This window comes from Taurulus bubalis (assembly GCF_910589615.1).
Source record: "Taurulus bubalis genome assembly, chromosome: 5".
NCBI lineage: Eukaryota > Metazoa > Chordata > Actinopteri > Perciformes > Cottidae > Taurulus > Taurulus bubalis.
This window is the reverse complement of record NC_136593.1, coordinates 11,001,600-11,016,134: the sequence shown is the minus strand read 5'-3', so window position 1 is coordinate 11,016,134 and position 14,535 is coordinate 11,001,600. Positions and strand designations below refer to the sequence as shown.

At 37.8% G+C, this 14,535-nt stretch overlaps 2 protein-coding genes across 2 annotated transcripts in view; both read right to left on the bottom strand.

Annotated features, from left to right (window-relative positions):
* iars1 (isoleucyl-tRNA synthetase 1) overlaps positions 1-374 on the bottom strand; it is a gene marked incomplete at its 5' end in the record, with an annotated part of 50,700 nt that extends 50,326 nt beyond the window's left edge. Inside the window, one exon of the mRNA XM_079218081.1 lies at positions 256-374. Within this exon, the coding sequence (XP_079074207.1) occupies positions 256-374 (119 nt within the window). The remainder of the gene's footprint in view (positions 1-255) is intronic.
* Positions 375-2,746: 2,372 nt separating this feature from the next.
* On the bottom strand, positions 2,747-4,913 carry rpl29 (ribosomal protein L29). The gene is made up of 4 exons (XM_079218507.1): positions 4,880-4,913; positions 4,358-4,410; positions 4,089-4,153; positions 2,747-2,931 (listed from the first exon to the last, which is right to left on the bottom strand). Exons 2-4 carry the CDS (start codon positions 4,392-4,394, stop codon positions 2,830-2,832), a joined length of 204 nt encoding a protein of 67 aa, XP_079074633.1. The 5' UTR covers positions 4,395-4,410; positions 4,880-4,913; the 3' UTR covers positions 2,747-2,829.
* Positions 4,914-14,535: the final 9,622 nt, after the last annotated feature.

Genomic DNA, 14,535 nt, shown 5'->3' with positions numbered 1-14,535 from the left:
CCTTAAACACTGGCAACATTTAAGAGACAGACAGACATGGCATTACTATGTTGCTGGTCTGAACCACTTATTAAGTGTTCATAATAATAATTTACCTAAAATATTAGAAAGCCTTTTCTTATGTCAAGCGCAGAGATTATTGTTGCATATCAGATGTCTTTGGTATAATTAACTTATTTTACATTTCAACAGCTTTTCGTGAGATCATGTTACTTAGTAAATCAATAATTATAGATAAGAAACAGTTTGATTTACTTGGGCTTGTTCTTAGACTGTTTAAGGCATTCCTGGAAGCATTCCTTGGTTTTCCAGAACTGCAGGATATTCTCCTCCTCCGAGGGGAAGTTGATGGACTCAGGGACTCGCTCCACCATGGCGTCTACCCAAAAAACAAACAAAAATGTTATTGACTTGTAGAGCAGGAAGACACGGAAATAAACCACACTGCATGTGTCAAGAAGGTCACACAATTAATCTGTTGGTTTTCCCTCTCCATCTGTTTTGATGATAACAATAGTATCACCATTAAAATATCCATTATTGGCCCTAAAAATAAAGCACACATGCATTGACCCACAACTCCACGAATCGGTCGGGACAAGTGAGGACATTATTAAACATTAAGATGCGTGTCCTTCAGTAAACGTCTCCTCCGCCCTCCTCGAAGCCTTTGGTGTCTCGTTAGTTAATAGCTGACTTGTCAAACCCTGTAAGCGCTCGATAGTTTGTCAACAGAACATTCAGTCCTTTTACATAATTTACGTGCGAAACTCAGGCTATCTAACAAGTTAATACATTATTTCAGAGTCGAAAGACTTTGTCACAGAAACTCTGCCAAATTAGTTTATCGGGGCCAATAAGTCACTTTCTCACAGCAGTTAGCGTCGTTCACAAGAATGACGCCTGCTTGTTGTTAGCTAGCAGGCTAAGCTAGCAGGTGAACGTTAGTTAGTTAGCTTGCAGCTCAACCGACAGTAAAGTTAGTTAAAGACCGCGTGTGGACGCTCACGCTCATATGTTCAGGGAAGTGTGACTGTAATCGAACATTTCCTCGCGGATATTGAGTTTGAATGGATGTACTCACATGTTGGCTGCTCAGAGAGACAAGAAATGATGCAAGCTGGAGTCAGCGTGAGCGGAAGTGACGTTGTAGCGTAAAGTCAATTTTTTTTTTATTATAAAAATAAAACGCGGACATTTAAACGTGCGACCGTCAAAATAAAAGAAAGGAACGTTTCATTCACAATTTTGGAACCAAATGTTGTACATTTTACTCCACTACATTTACAATGACTTTGCATTCAGATCATTATAAATAATACAATAAATACATGTTAATCAACGCATTAGTTATTGAGCTACACTTCAGTTTGTAAAGTAACTAAAATTAGCTCCACGTACGGTTTATACCAGCTGTAATGCCAAACTAATTTTAAACCAGTGCTATTATACACATATCGGTGCCAAACACAGTAAAAGTTCATGGACAGTTGATATTTTCCTCATGTTGAATTTATATATTATCTGCCCAGACAATTGTTTTTGTTGCTTCTGGTTACAATCCCTATGATGAAAATAAAAATGCACTACAATTTAGTTGTGTTTGTCAAGGGTTTGCTGTGTTACAAAGGAGCTACACCTGTTTTTCGTTTAGCATCTCTGTTACATGACAGTACATTATCCTTGAACTCTGATCATTCTGAAATGGTTCTTTCTGTATAATGAGTACTTTACTTTTTTTTTAGACCTATATTTCGATGCTTATATTTTTGTACTTAAGATTTTGAATGCAGACCTTAAAAGTATTACTAGAATGTGGTATTGCTTGTGTTACTTAAGCACACGATCTGCATACTGCTTTGCTGACACTACTTTTGCAACAAAGTACTTTGATTGTGATCCCACACTTAAACACTAATTTGATAAATGTAGGAAATTACACAGATAAACCCTTTTTTTTAAATCCGTATTTGTCATACATCATATTTAAGTGCTCGGAATTCTAACTCATAAGGGTGGAAGCTTTTTTTCGTCCAAGGACAAACAAAACTAAATCCTTAATGCTTCTTTGATAACAAATATACTCGACCAAGGATACTTCTTAAATCCCTCTTTTCAACATGGCATCTCCTTTCTTGTCCTAGACCAAGACAGTCCTACCTAGTCTTATCTTTGTCCAAGTGAAGAGAAAATGCCATTTGAGCAACAGAGCGCTGGACATTTTTTTACTCAAAAGACTGATATAAAGGAATGAGGTGCTTTGTTTCTTCACACGACTATGATCGGATGCTGGGACAGAAAAGGTTAACACTTGTTGTGGGACCAGTGGTGTGTGTGTGTGTGTGTCAATCACAGATAATCTTCAGAGTTCAATCTTTTTTTTTCCATATTGTACTGTCAAAACCAGACCGTTAACAAACTCAATGCTTCAGAACTAACTGGCTGTATGTGACCAACTTGATGAAAGTGTAGTTACAGCACATTTCTAAAAGGACAAAGCAATGTCAGAAATTCAATTGACTTAATCGAACGAGCATTTTTGGAATCCGCAAATTCTTGTTGCTTTAAATGTTTTGATATTTGCCTTTGTTTGAGTAATCCTAATTCCAAATCTGTGATGTTGATGAATGATAAATTAAGACTACAAACATTGCTTTGGAAGAATTCCAGACACCCAATCAAATGAGTTATTCCTTAACATCAAACTGAGGCAGTCACAATAAAAAAGAGAAAAATCTAATATTGGTTTGTTAACAAAGCATAGCTTTATTGTAATGGTAGAAACAGTCTATTGAACGCTGACAGACATTGGGGTGACCGAGTGGCAGCCTATTTCGGCGCTTGAACTGCTGCCGCCTTGCGTGCAGCCTTCATGCCCTTCTTGTTGTGCTTCTTAGCAAAGCGCATGTTCTTCAGGAACTTAGGGTCCACCTGCAGCAAAGAAAGAAAGCAAATGGTGAAGTGAGTAGTGTGGAAGTGCTGCACAATCCCTTTTTTTTTTACTAAACAATCAACCAAATTCTAAAACTATTAAACAAAAGCAAACACGTTAATCTCAAGAGTAACACCTCTGACAAGATTTGCATAATTTTCCAGGCACCCCTGTCAGGGACATGGTTAAGATGGAGTGAAGAATTTTGAAGGGATATGCTTAGTTTTATACTCGTGAACAATGCTGCACTGTCAGCTGAGCAAAATGGCATTTCAGAACATTATCATCTATAACTGCCAAACCACTTATACTCTAAAAAAACAAGTCAACAATACAATTAACAGGAAGACAACTTCCAACGATGCTGAAAGCATCTTTAATAGTCTTGTCAATTTCTCAGCTGCTTGAGTAGCATGAACATTTGCCGAAAAACATTTTAAATCATTCAACTGTTAACGTTCGGTATTAAAGCCTGCCATGACACCAACTGCCATGGACTTTTCAAATGTGATGATAATTTGGAATCAACAGCAGTGTGAACAGCTTTTTAGTCAAAGAAATTACAATTAGTAAATTACCTCAAAAAAGGGAACCACTAGCCTAAATAGAAATAGGTAACTTGCATTATTCTCCTGACGAGAGTTGCCAGTATCAAAGTGTTGCCTAAACAAGTGGGGACACATGGAAATAAGGCTCTTCCTCTCACTTAAGAGCATTAACCCACATCTTAGTAGCCGGGTTACCAACAAATGTATACCTATTCCCTATTCTTGTAAACAAGGAAGAAGTGGACATAATAAAAGAAAAGCAGCATGATGTAAGGTAATATTACTATTAGGATGCATTATGGTCATAATAAAATAATTCTAAAACAAACTAAAACTGTTGAAGTAAACCCCATAATTCTGATCTGGTTTCTACAACTAAGTCGGTTTTGGGTGCATTTGTGCTCTAAAAATATATATATAAATAAATAAAAAGGAGTAAAACATGGATCAAAAATAAAAGTCTGATTAGGAAGGATACTTCTTAAATCCCTCTTGAATGTAAACAGACTATGCAAGCACCATACTACCACGCATACAATCACATCGTCCTGCACACCTGATTTCCCAGTGCACATACACATCATCCATCAACACAGAGCTGTACTTACCCCCTTCAGTGACTCGTACCGCTGAGATCTGGGCTTCTTGATGCCATTTCTGTGAGCTTTACGGGCTGTTCAGACAAGGGAAGAACAAATTAACACAGGCCTGGGGATCCATTTGGTTCAATAGTTGCACCACTCACCTTCATATACATTCTTTTAAGTCATGCACGTGAAACTCAAAGCTTGCATTTAAATATCCTGAATGATCTACTTGAATGCAATAGCTTACACATGTACAAGTTCCTGAGTACTGTGACTGCAGACATACTTACACTGGTTGTGGGTTGTGTGATTCTTTGACTTCGCCATTTCGATACTGGTTAACCTGAACAAAAAGGAAAATTAGATGATCTTTATTTAGAATCACTATTATTAGCATCCACTTCCGTGCTAGCTAACGTTTGAATCGCGAGCCGGCAGTCAAGAAAGCTTTGTACAATGTAAACAGAGAAGCACGTTTTAAAAGACAACGTCATCATAAAACAGTAGCAGTCAAATGTCGATGTTAAAGGACATATTGGAACAAAAAAAATCACTCTTAACCCTAAACGTTAGCATTGTTTGGGCTCTATGTTGAACTGCCTGGTCGCTAGCTGCTTTGCTTCAGGCAGCGTTAGCACTTCTACAATGTAAAATTCGACCATAAATGAGGAAAATATTTCAAACATACTGGGGTGTAAATATGATCAATAGAGTGATTTATCGCAATCGGTTGTTGTTTTAGTGCGGGGAAGTCAAATCCACTCAGATTGATTAAGATTGTAAAAGTCGACATATGTGGAAAAGTTGTATACCTGCCACACGAACAGACGACAACCGGAAGAGGAAGAAAATCCAACCCGGTAGAAAATAAAAAGAAGAGTGGGGGTCAGTCTGCTCTGTTTGAATCACACCGCCCCCTGTTGGTGGTTTCTGGTATGACAGGTGAGAGCCCACAGAAGGCCACACGATGTCACCCTCTGTTCATACGACACCATGTATTTATGATAGCCACAAGGAATTAAATGTGTGAATGCGCACAAACAACACGCGCACACACACACACACACACACACACACACACACACACACACACACACACACACACACACACACACACACACACACACACACACACACACCTATATGTATGAGTCATGTGAACAAACGTTAACACATGTGTCTTCATTAGAAATGAAAGTCTGGAAATTACATGACTTCCTGTATCTGGGAGGCCATTATTTTTTTTACTTTCTCATTCTTTTTTGGTTCTCATTTTCTTTCTTTTTCATTTGAAAACTGGACATGACTACATATCGTCACCTTCCTAAAATAATGGCACAAGTAATTTTTTCAGGTTTTTCAGAAAACACAAAAAACTTGCCTCTAGACACTGCACAACAGGCATACTGTAATACCGGTCAAATTATGTTATGATTACTAATATATGTTCGAGTGAAAATTTCGAGTGAAATTTCATTGATAAAAATGCTCACACAATTTCTATCTTAAATGCTATCTTCAAAATGCCATCTAACACATAAGTCACATTGTCTTTTGACTTAGGCAAAATAAAATGGCCTAAGTCACACTCTTGACATGGTGGCCAGTATCATGAGGATCATTTAGGCAAGAAAATCATTTTTGTCAAAAAATGACTTTATGAAAAGGTGACGATATGAAATACGAGCCTACAACAATAACACATTTTAAATAAAACTATACCATATACTTTGAATCAGATAAAGCAATGTACAATCCATAATCAATCGCTAAAGGGCCCGTTTTCTTCATAACAAGTATTACTTTTGAGACATTGAAGTACATTTTACTGATACGTCTGCACTTTAACTTTAGGATTTTAAGGGCAGGACTAGTCACAGAATGTTTTTACATGATTGTGGAAATTAGTATTTCTTATCCCACTGCTTCTCTTTCTTTCAGTGAACAATTTCTTATCCTTTTTGAAGGTTTGAAGGCTTTGTTTCTGAATATACTACCAGAAGGTCTTAATAAAATTAGTACCACAGACACAGAAAATAGCCTTCGAGAAATATTGACTATAAAGAAATATTATTTTTGTTTCTTTTATACCCATTATCTCTCCTCCAAAGTGTTTCTTTAAACACCATGATCTACTTGAGGGTGACTATCAGCAGCAGCCGCTTCTAATTATTCCCAATTGAATAAGGTGTGTGGTTACACATAAGCCTAAAAGGCGTTCATATTTTGTTCCATTACATCAATTACTCCTCTTAATATCGCACCAGATATGTAACATTAGCTTCTTTTGACTTCAGTTGGTTGCATGTGGTTAAGAAATCATACAGCCTGTTAATTTGTGAAGAATTTATTTTGGAACCAAAAAGATTAGCCTTTGTTTAAGACAGAGCTCTTAAACCTATTGCAAAACGTCCTAAAAAGAAATCTGACGTTTGCACTTAAATCCAGGTCGGCCATCTCTGAGCGGTCACTACCTGAATGTCTATATGTGTAGCTTCTATGCAGTGAGAGGGAATTGAAAATATAATAATTTAATTTAATTTAAAATGGAAAATGGATTTTAAAAAGTCAGAAATTATTAGATTATGAATACAAACGATGAGTATTATGACAATTTAAGTCATTGTCCTAATTTTGACTTTGTAAGTCTCATAGTTTTTATTCACATTAGCTGCGAGGCTCTATTGATAGCAATGTTGGTCTGTTTGTATTTATGGTTCCCAGACAAAGTATCCTGCAGACTTTGTTGATCTCCTTTTTTCGCTTGGCTCCACCATGATGTTTACATAGTAGTTTTGAGTGAAATGTAATTTTTCATGAAAATTAAAAATAACTCATCATTGTGAGCATGATAGCAGGCTTAGCATTTAGCTCAAAGCATCGCTGTGCCTAAGTACAGCCTCACAGAGCCACTATAATGTCTGTAAACTCTTGGTGTTAACTTATTTTATTACAATTTAGATTAAAAAAGGAAAACATTTTAAGTTGCAATTCATATTTTTAATGTCCTTAGTGGCTTATAATTTGGATTTACCATGAGTATACATCACATTTGATTTCAGTTTCCCACTAGAAATAGGCTTCCATTTCTGGCGACTGTGGCTCAGTGGTGAGCAGGGTTGTCCTTCAATCAGAGGATCGGTGGTCCCGCTAGCCCATGATAATCCTGATGTGGCACCTTGCATGGTAGCTCCTCTCATCAGTGTGTGAATGGGTGGATGATCTCATGTAGTGTTAAAGTGCTTTGAGTGGTTGGAAGACTAGAAAAGCGCTATACACGTATGGGTCCATTTACCAATGTCATTGGGGGATAACAAAACTGGGGTATAACAAATCTGGGGTCTAAATAGCAGGTGCAAATAGTATTATTTACTTCTGACACCTAGTATTAGCATCTGCCTAAAAATATAACTATGATGGAAAAACCACAGTCGAAGTTTTCGGTTGGATTAGTTGCTAAAAGCCTGAATGAAGTCTGGTGGAGATGATGTGAGATTTCCTTCTGGTGCACCTGTGAAAGATACAGATTGAAGTGCCAGTCACAATATTGCAACCAGCAAGCGGCAGGACGGACAGATTGTAAAGCAGCCAGCATTCATAGACACATTCACAGAGATTGACCCTCCCCTCTGTCGTGGATGAGAAAGGATGCACAGCCATGTGACTGATCACTCTCTCTCACACACACACACACACACACACACACACACACACACACACACACACACACACACACACACACACACACACACACACACACACACTTGACCATACACCGACAGAACAGACAGAAGTGATTTTTCTGGACATGTCCCGAACATTTCCTCTTTCTTTCTCTCTCCTTTCTTTTTCCTTTCTCCTCTCGTTCTCGGCTGAGGTTGGGTGAATCCCTGCTCAAGCAGAAGAAATTATGCATCCTATATTTAGACCTGTTTGATCATACAAACCTCTCCGCTCCACTCTGCAGCACTCGGCTCTGCTCGGGTAATTACAGATTTGGGTACATATTTTATTTCATACTTTCTCCTTGATCTGATATCGTGGTCAAGAGAGGTTTCCGTTTCCTGCGAGATTCTTCACACATGGTAATTCTGGTGGTGTGGGAGTGTGAGATTATACCACAAAATGAACACATCGCTGTGAATATTTTCTCAGTGTTATCTCTGTGAAATATTTATTAATGAAGCGAGATAATCTCGCTTTGTTCACTGAAACTCTCAATTATCATAACTCTACCCTGACAAGTCATGCGGAAATTAAAAAAATCTAAGATAATGAAAACACAACGATTCTTAGTTTAGGGGGATTATACTCTAATGAAGACATAGTTATGAATATTATATTCCATTTCTGACAATAGATCTCCAAAAAGCTAACAGCTGTAATAGACAGACGTGAGAGTATATTCATCTTCTCATCAAAACAATCTTTGATTGTCATAAACACACTTTCAGTTATCCCAGGACAAACACTAAGAATTCAGAATACATGTTACAATTGTATCTTATTTGGAATTCTGATTGTAACCAATTTTCTATCTGGAAAAGAATCACTGCACATCTATTATTGTTTGTGTTTATTACACATTTTGCTATATTTCATAATACAGAAAAGTTAAATTACTGTTGCATCCTCATTTGATGATCAGTTTGTTGTAATGATCTTTTTTCTCAGGGTAGAAAGATTCAAAGACTGGTAAAGAATGTTCTAATGTCAGGAAGATGTTCTCATAGTGACATTAAACAGCAACGTCACTTCCAGCATAAACTGTATAATGATGCTTCTGCAGAATGAGCAGCATCTTCAGAGATGCTGTACATTAACTCCCACCTATAATGAAGTCTATGGGGACACGAGCACCGCTCTGTTACTTCTGATTCTCTTTGAGGGAATGGAAGACATCACATGCTGCTCTGTGATTTCTGTACCTGTTCTTTCTCTTTCACTCTGTTATTTGTTTCACAGCGTACACTTCTTATTTCTCTCCAGTGACGGCGGGACCTGTATTTAACAATTACACCGAATCCTATTTTATCCACAGCTACGGGTTACTTTCCAGATTACGTACGATTTTACGTCTCAGATACCCGCAATGTCCACTTTATTAGGTACACCTGTATAAGTATGATTGTAGGAGTTAACATTTTAGTATTCTTTTACCAACACTAATATCTCTCACCAACTATTGTTCTGACCTCTTTTCTGCTTCACTTTCATTCACATAATCCCCTTTTCCTCTCGGCCTTTTTCTGCAACTCCAACTCTTGTGCTCTATTCTCACTTTGCCCTTCTCTCTCAGTTTTATCCCTGAACTCCCTCTGTTGCTCTCCGGCTCTCTCTTTTGCACGGCTCCCCACCCACTTCCATTTCCCTTTCATCTGTGAGAGGAAATCTTGTCTTTGAGCAGGGCAGAGTCAATCCCTCAGGGACTCGCTTCACCTCAACACATGAAAGAGGCTGCTTATCATGTCTCTGGATTTGGGAGGCATTATAGGGAGGCACAACCACACACAATGAGAGATCCATTATGTGTTGCATACACAAGTGCAAATGAATATAATATATTGGGGAAAAAACACCAGGATATTGAATACTTGAAGAGCCACAGTGAATGAACTGTGTTCTTTCCTTGGCTTTTAATTAGGAGTTGACGTTTTACAAGCCCACAAACCAATGGTTAGTATTTTTTAATGAGATTGTTTACTGTAAAGTCTTCTTTACTGCTCACATAGCCTTGATTTAGGGCAAATGAAGAGGGAAATCATACTGCGTAACGCTTAATAGTTGCTGTCTTGTCAATCAAATCAGCTCTTTTAAGGCCAATACTGTTTATTATAAATTTAACAAACAATACCCACTTGTTTCATGACATTCTTCCTATGTGGTTACAGTAACATGAATGCCTCACGTGGGCCATTTTGACAGAAGATATCCACATATTTCTGATGTAAAACAGTTATAAGCAATATCTCCACATTGACAATGGATCAAAATAAATGAACCCACAGAGAATCTTCAGTTGCAGCTTCTCTTTTTAACAGCCTTCTTTCAGCTCATTGTTTTGGTTCCCTGGCCCGCAACTTTCTTACTCCTTTGGTGCATTTCTCACTGCTCTCATCAGAGTCATTTCTGGCTGCTGCACGGCAGCAGTTTTAAGTGTCAAAGCTCAGATAAACCCGCTGCAACAGCAGCTAGAGAACCAGCTTTTTACCCCAGGAGTTGGTGGAGAAAAGGAAAAAATAGCTAAAGAGAGAGCTAAAAGGAGAGTGAGTATTGGATTTGATGGTGGCCATAAACAAGACTACGCCACTAGAACACACACAATACAGATCTTAAAAGATTTAAAGACTTTAAAGACATAGGTGGGTAGCAGCGTTCACTTCACAGCCTGGTTTCAGCCCTCTGATTCCCTGCCATCATCTACCTGCTCTGCTACATCTTTGAGAAATATTGACAGAAAAATAGCACCAGAAATGGCAACAAGCGTGCATTAGATAGATGCAGGTGTACAGGTTGTTGACTCACATAAATGATTTAGGATACAGCAGGTTAACGTGCAGAACATTTCTCGCCACAGTACGTCAGAAGAACCATCAAAGTAAAGAGATTGAACACCTCGTCAAATTGCAACCTGCTCTCACTCTCAACGCTGCACAGCCCAGTGCAATAGCACAAGTGACTATATAAACATGCAGTGATGCCCTTAAGCGACATAGTACATTTATGATTACTCAGTTTAGCTGCCCAGCAGGAAAAAACTGCAGCAGCTGTGGTGTGTATTTTTTTTTTTTTTTTAAATCACTACTGCAGTAATGCCCTCCTTTTTGCAGACCCATGCACAACTAAACACTGCGCTCCGTCTGAGAAAATCCCTGGCACATGACACACTGACGTCTCTCCACTACCCCATGAATCTGGCATTGAAATGTATTCACTTAGTGATTCTCTCGCTCTTTCTGTGTGCATGTATGTGTGTGAGAGAGTTTGTGTTTTGTCTCTCTGTACATCTCTCTATTTATGCTGTCCCTGACTCCTCGTTTGTTTTACTGCACTGACTTCATTCATCCTGGTCAAAGGACAGAGACAGTATATGAGAATAAAGGGCAGAATGAAAATTTGATAAAATGGAGGAGGGAAGCAACGTGTGTATTGGTGCTGGGAGAAAACAAGCGAGCGGTCTGGGCTAAGATCGAGCTTCCCTATTGGTTGATGGGAGGGGATGAATGAAAGGATGCTGATTTGAATGAAGGCCATCAGGGTATGAAGGACCACTGGGATGAGAGATGGAGGGAGAATCATTCTATCATCCATCCATCAATCTGTTCGTCTGTCTGTCTGTCTGTCTGTCTGTCTGTCTGTCTGTATGTCTGTCTACAGCAAAGAACAACACGTGTTTGGAATCTATATTAGAGTTAGAGAACAATTTTAGTTGGTATTAGATAAAAACAGGATGTATTGATCCTTTTCTATATGGTTCTATTTTAAATTACATTTATGCAATTTCCGTGTCTTTTCGCAGTTGGGAGCGATAGAAAAATATGTGGCAAACACAACACTGACATAGTATTACTTTAAAAAGATGATTACCAGTTTTCCATTGACAGCCATCTGTTTTTTGGAACAAATAACAAAACGATGCAGTTTTTTAAACCTTGTTTTGATGCATATAAACATATTTTTTCATAAAACTCTTTTCTCATTCAACAACGTTTTCAAACGTTAAAGTCTGTCTCAGCACAATCAGCTGCACAATAATATTTTTTAATTATACATGTATATTATTCTCTAAATCAGAAACTATGTGATTAAACATTAAGATGTTTGGGATGCTACAGAAACATTTAAGATAGCTAAAAAATCACATTTATGTTTTACTACAGGCAAGCATGTCTTAATCTTTAATGTCACATTTGTTTACACGTTTACTTGATGTTGTTTTCTTCACCTTGACCTTGTCTTGTTCTTTGACCTTGTGCATCCATTTGCTTCTGGCCAAAAGAAACAATAGACGTCGGTCCACATTACAGTAAACTGTCAGTCAAGACATGAGACCGATGCAAAGGTCACTAAAAGTAATACATCAATATGTGCTATGAAATTTCACAACAAGGAACAACAATACGAACAACCTCATTCAGTCTAAACATAAGAGATGAACACAGATACAAAGATGAAAGATATTGTATGCCATAAAGACCCAAAACATTTAAACTGACACAAGTGGGTTTGCTCAGTAGGTCGAACGTTGTTATTCAATATACAGTAGTAATAGTAGCATCTATGATTGTTGTTATGTTACTTAGATGTCCCTCAGGGAACATTTATTTTTCTTGGGTGTATTTTCTTGCATAACTATGCTGATAAAGAACATGAACTATAAAGATAACCTGTTGGAATAAAGACAGAAGGATTGAATCTTTGCATATGAAAACATGTACAATAAACCATTATATTTCCCCAGTACCTAGAAAGATGAAATACTTGAGAACTTGGACAGAGATCTCATTTGTTAGACATTAATACATTTTCAAGAATCTAACCTTTTCTCTGAAGATGATTTAAACGTGATCCCCAACACACCCAATATATTAGATGCATACCCCAAGATAAAGCATTCCCCCATTTATAATAAATTACCTCGAAAACTGAGACATGCTGTTATTTCTTCCAGTATTAATTACTGAAATGTACTCATCCCAGCTCCGCTTTCAATCAAACTAATTCAAATCTCAGCAGACAGAAGACAAGTGTGAGCCAATGAAGCAGATTGCATTATACCTCGGTTTCTTTTCCGTGTCGCATTGTGAACGCACACACTGATTATAAAGTTTCAGAGCACTGCACTCCTTCACAGACAATCATATGGCAGTTCACAGCATACACGTTCATTGTTATATTTGAAAGAGAAAGGGACTCTTTTCAGACACCGTCTCATATTGTCTCAACCAAACTGAGGGAAACATTAAGAACTATACACATACACAAGAATGCTATTATGTATTATAATACATGATAGAGCAGTGTTTTTTTGCAGTTTGAATTTTTTGTTGACACTGACTACTTACTGTAGTCTACTATTTTTCAAGTTTATAGGGGGAAGTCAAAACTGTACAACAAAGAAAATAGGTTTGAACATTTGTATGTATACAGTAAATGTGTAGCAATGTGCTGTAAATAGAAAATTTACCTTTGATGAATACATTGTACCTCCTCACAGCACGTAACACCATGTCATAGATTTTGATTGAAAATGCATGTGTATGTGTAGATTTTGCATGTGATGGTTCACACAAAGAATGTTTAGAAGTTGTGAGGAGAATGACAATTTCCCTGAGAATCAGGTAGTTTTGATCATCAAGCCACGTGCGAGTGGTTATTGTGCAAATCACAGACACCTGTACTTAGTCTTGTGTCAAAACATGTACAATTTGCTTGATTTAATGAGAAATTCCAATCTGTCATGAACAACAAACTAATCGTTTAGAGACTTGAACTAATAGTAATGAGCAACACATCTTTGCGTATGGAAAAATCATTTCAATCATTAAATGTTTTACTTGATAAATGACTTATAGGAAAGCACCGAAAGTAAAATCCATGTTTCTCACAACCTGGATGCAGGACTTGATCAACACTGTTAGCTGTGGGCCTTTTTCAACCACTTTGATTTCCGATACTTTATGCAGTAATTTATTTTGGAATTAGTGCCATACAAGCACAAAATTGAAACGGAAATAGTGATTTATAATTTCATGGCTGGTTTGCAGTGCACATGTTGGCCAAAACTACTATAATAAAATCATGATTGTCGAAAAACATATGAAGACATTTAATATGTCTTATCACCAACAAGTCCTTCAAATTATACGACAAATTACGCCGTTTGTCCGTACCATCTAGAACAACACACAGAGTTCTTACTGTTTGCTGGAAGTGTGAAACAAACAGAGGTCTAACGTGATAAATCCAACCTCCCAACGCAGGCTTTGTCATGCTATGGCAACGTCAGTTCACTTCTTGTGGTCACCAGTGGGCTTTGTCACTTCAACGTATGTCGTTTTTTTTTAGGGCTGTTACTGAAACGACTGCTGCTGCCGTTCTCCTTATTACAGATGACAGAGATGAATGTAAAGCAATTGACTGGTTAAATAATGGAACAGAAACAGAGGCAAACATAGTGTATAGATCATATTCTGGTGACTCACTTGTATCACTGCCACACTTGCTCACTTTCACACAGTGCACACACATTTATTGTACATGTAGTACACACTTGCACACACTTGCACACAGTGCCGCTCAGGACTGGGTATTTTTGAACACAGTGTTGTTGGGTAGCCTGTTACACAATATGTGTCTCAGGGACAGTCAGTCTCACTCTGACCTGTTTTATGTCTCAGTGGGAAGGTGGGAGGAGACCGGCCTCACAAACAGGCACGACTCACCATCGTTTTTACAGAGAGAGAGA

Bases quoted from the DNA above. Each gene is read 5' to 3' on its own strand.
- rpl29 (XM_079218507.1), bottom strand. From the start codon at position 4,394: ATGGCGAAGTCAAAGAATCACACAACCCACAACCAGT. The intron at 4,154-4,357 runs GTAAGTATGTCT...TTGTCTGAACAG, and splicing joins TCACACAACCCACAACCAGT to CCCGTAAAGCTCACAGAAAT. The intron at 2,932-4,088 runs GTAAGTACAGCT...TCTTTGCTGCAG, and splicing joins GGTACGAGTCACTGAAGGGG to GTGGACCCTAAGTTCCTGAA.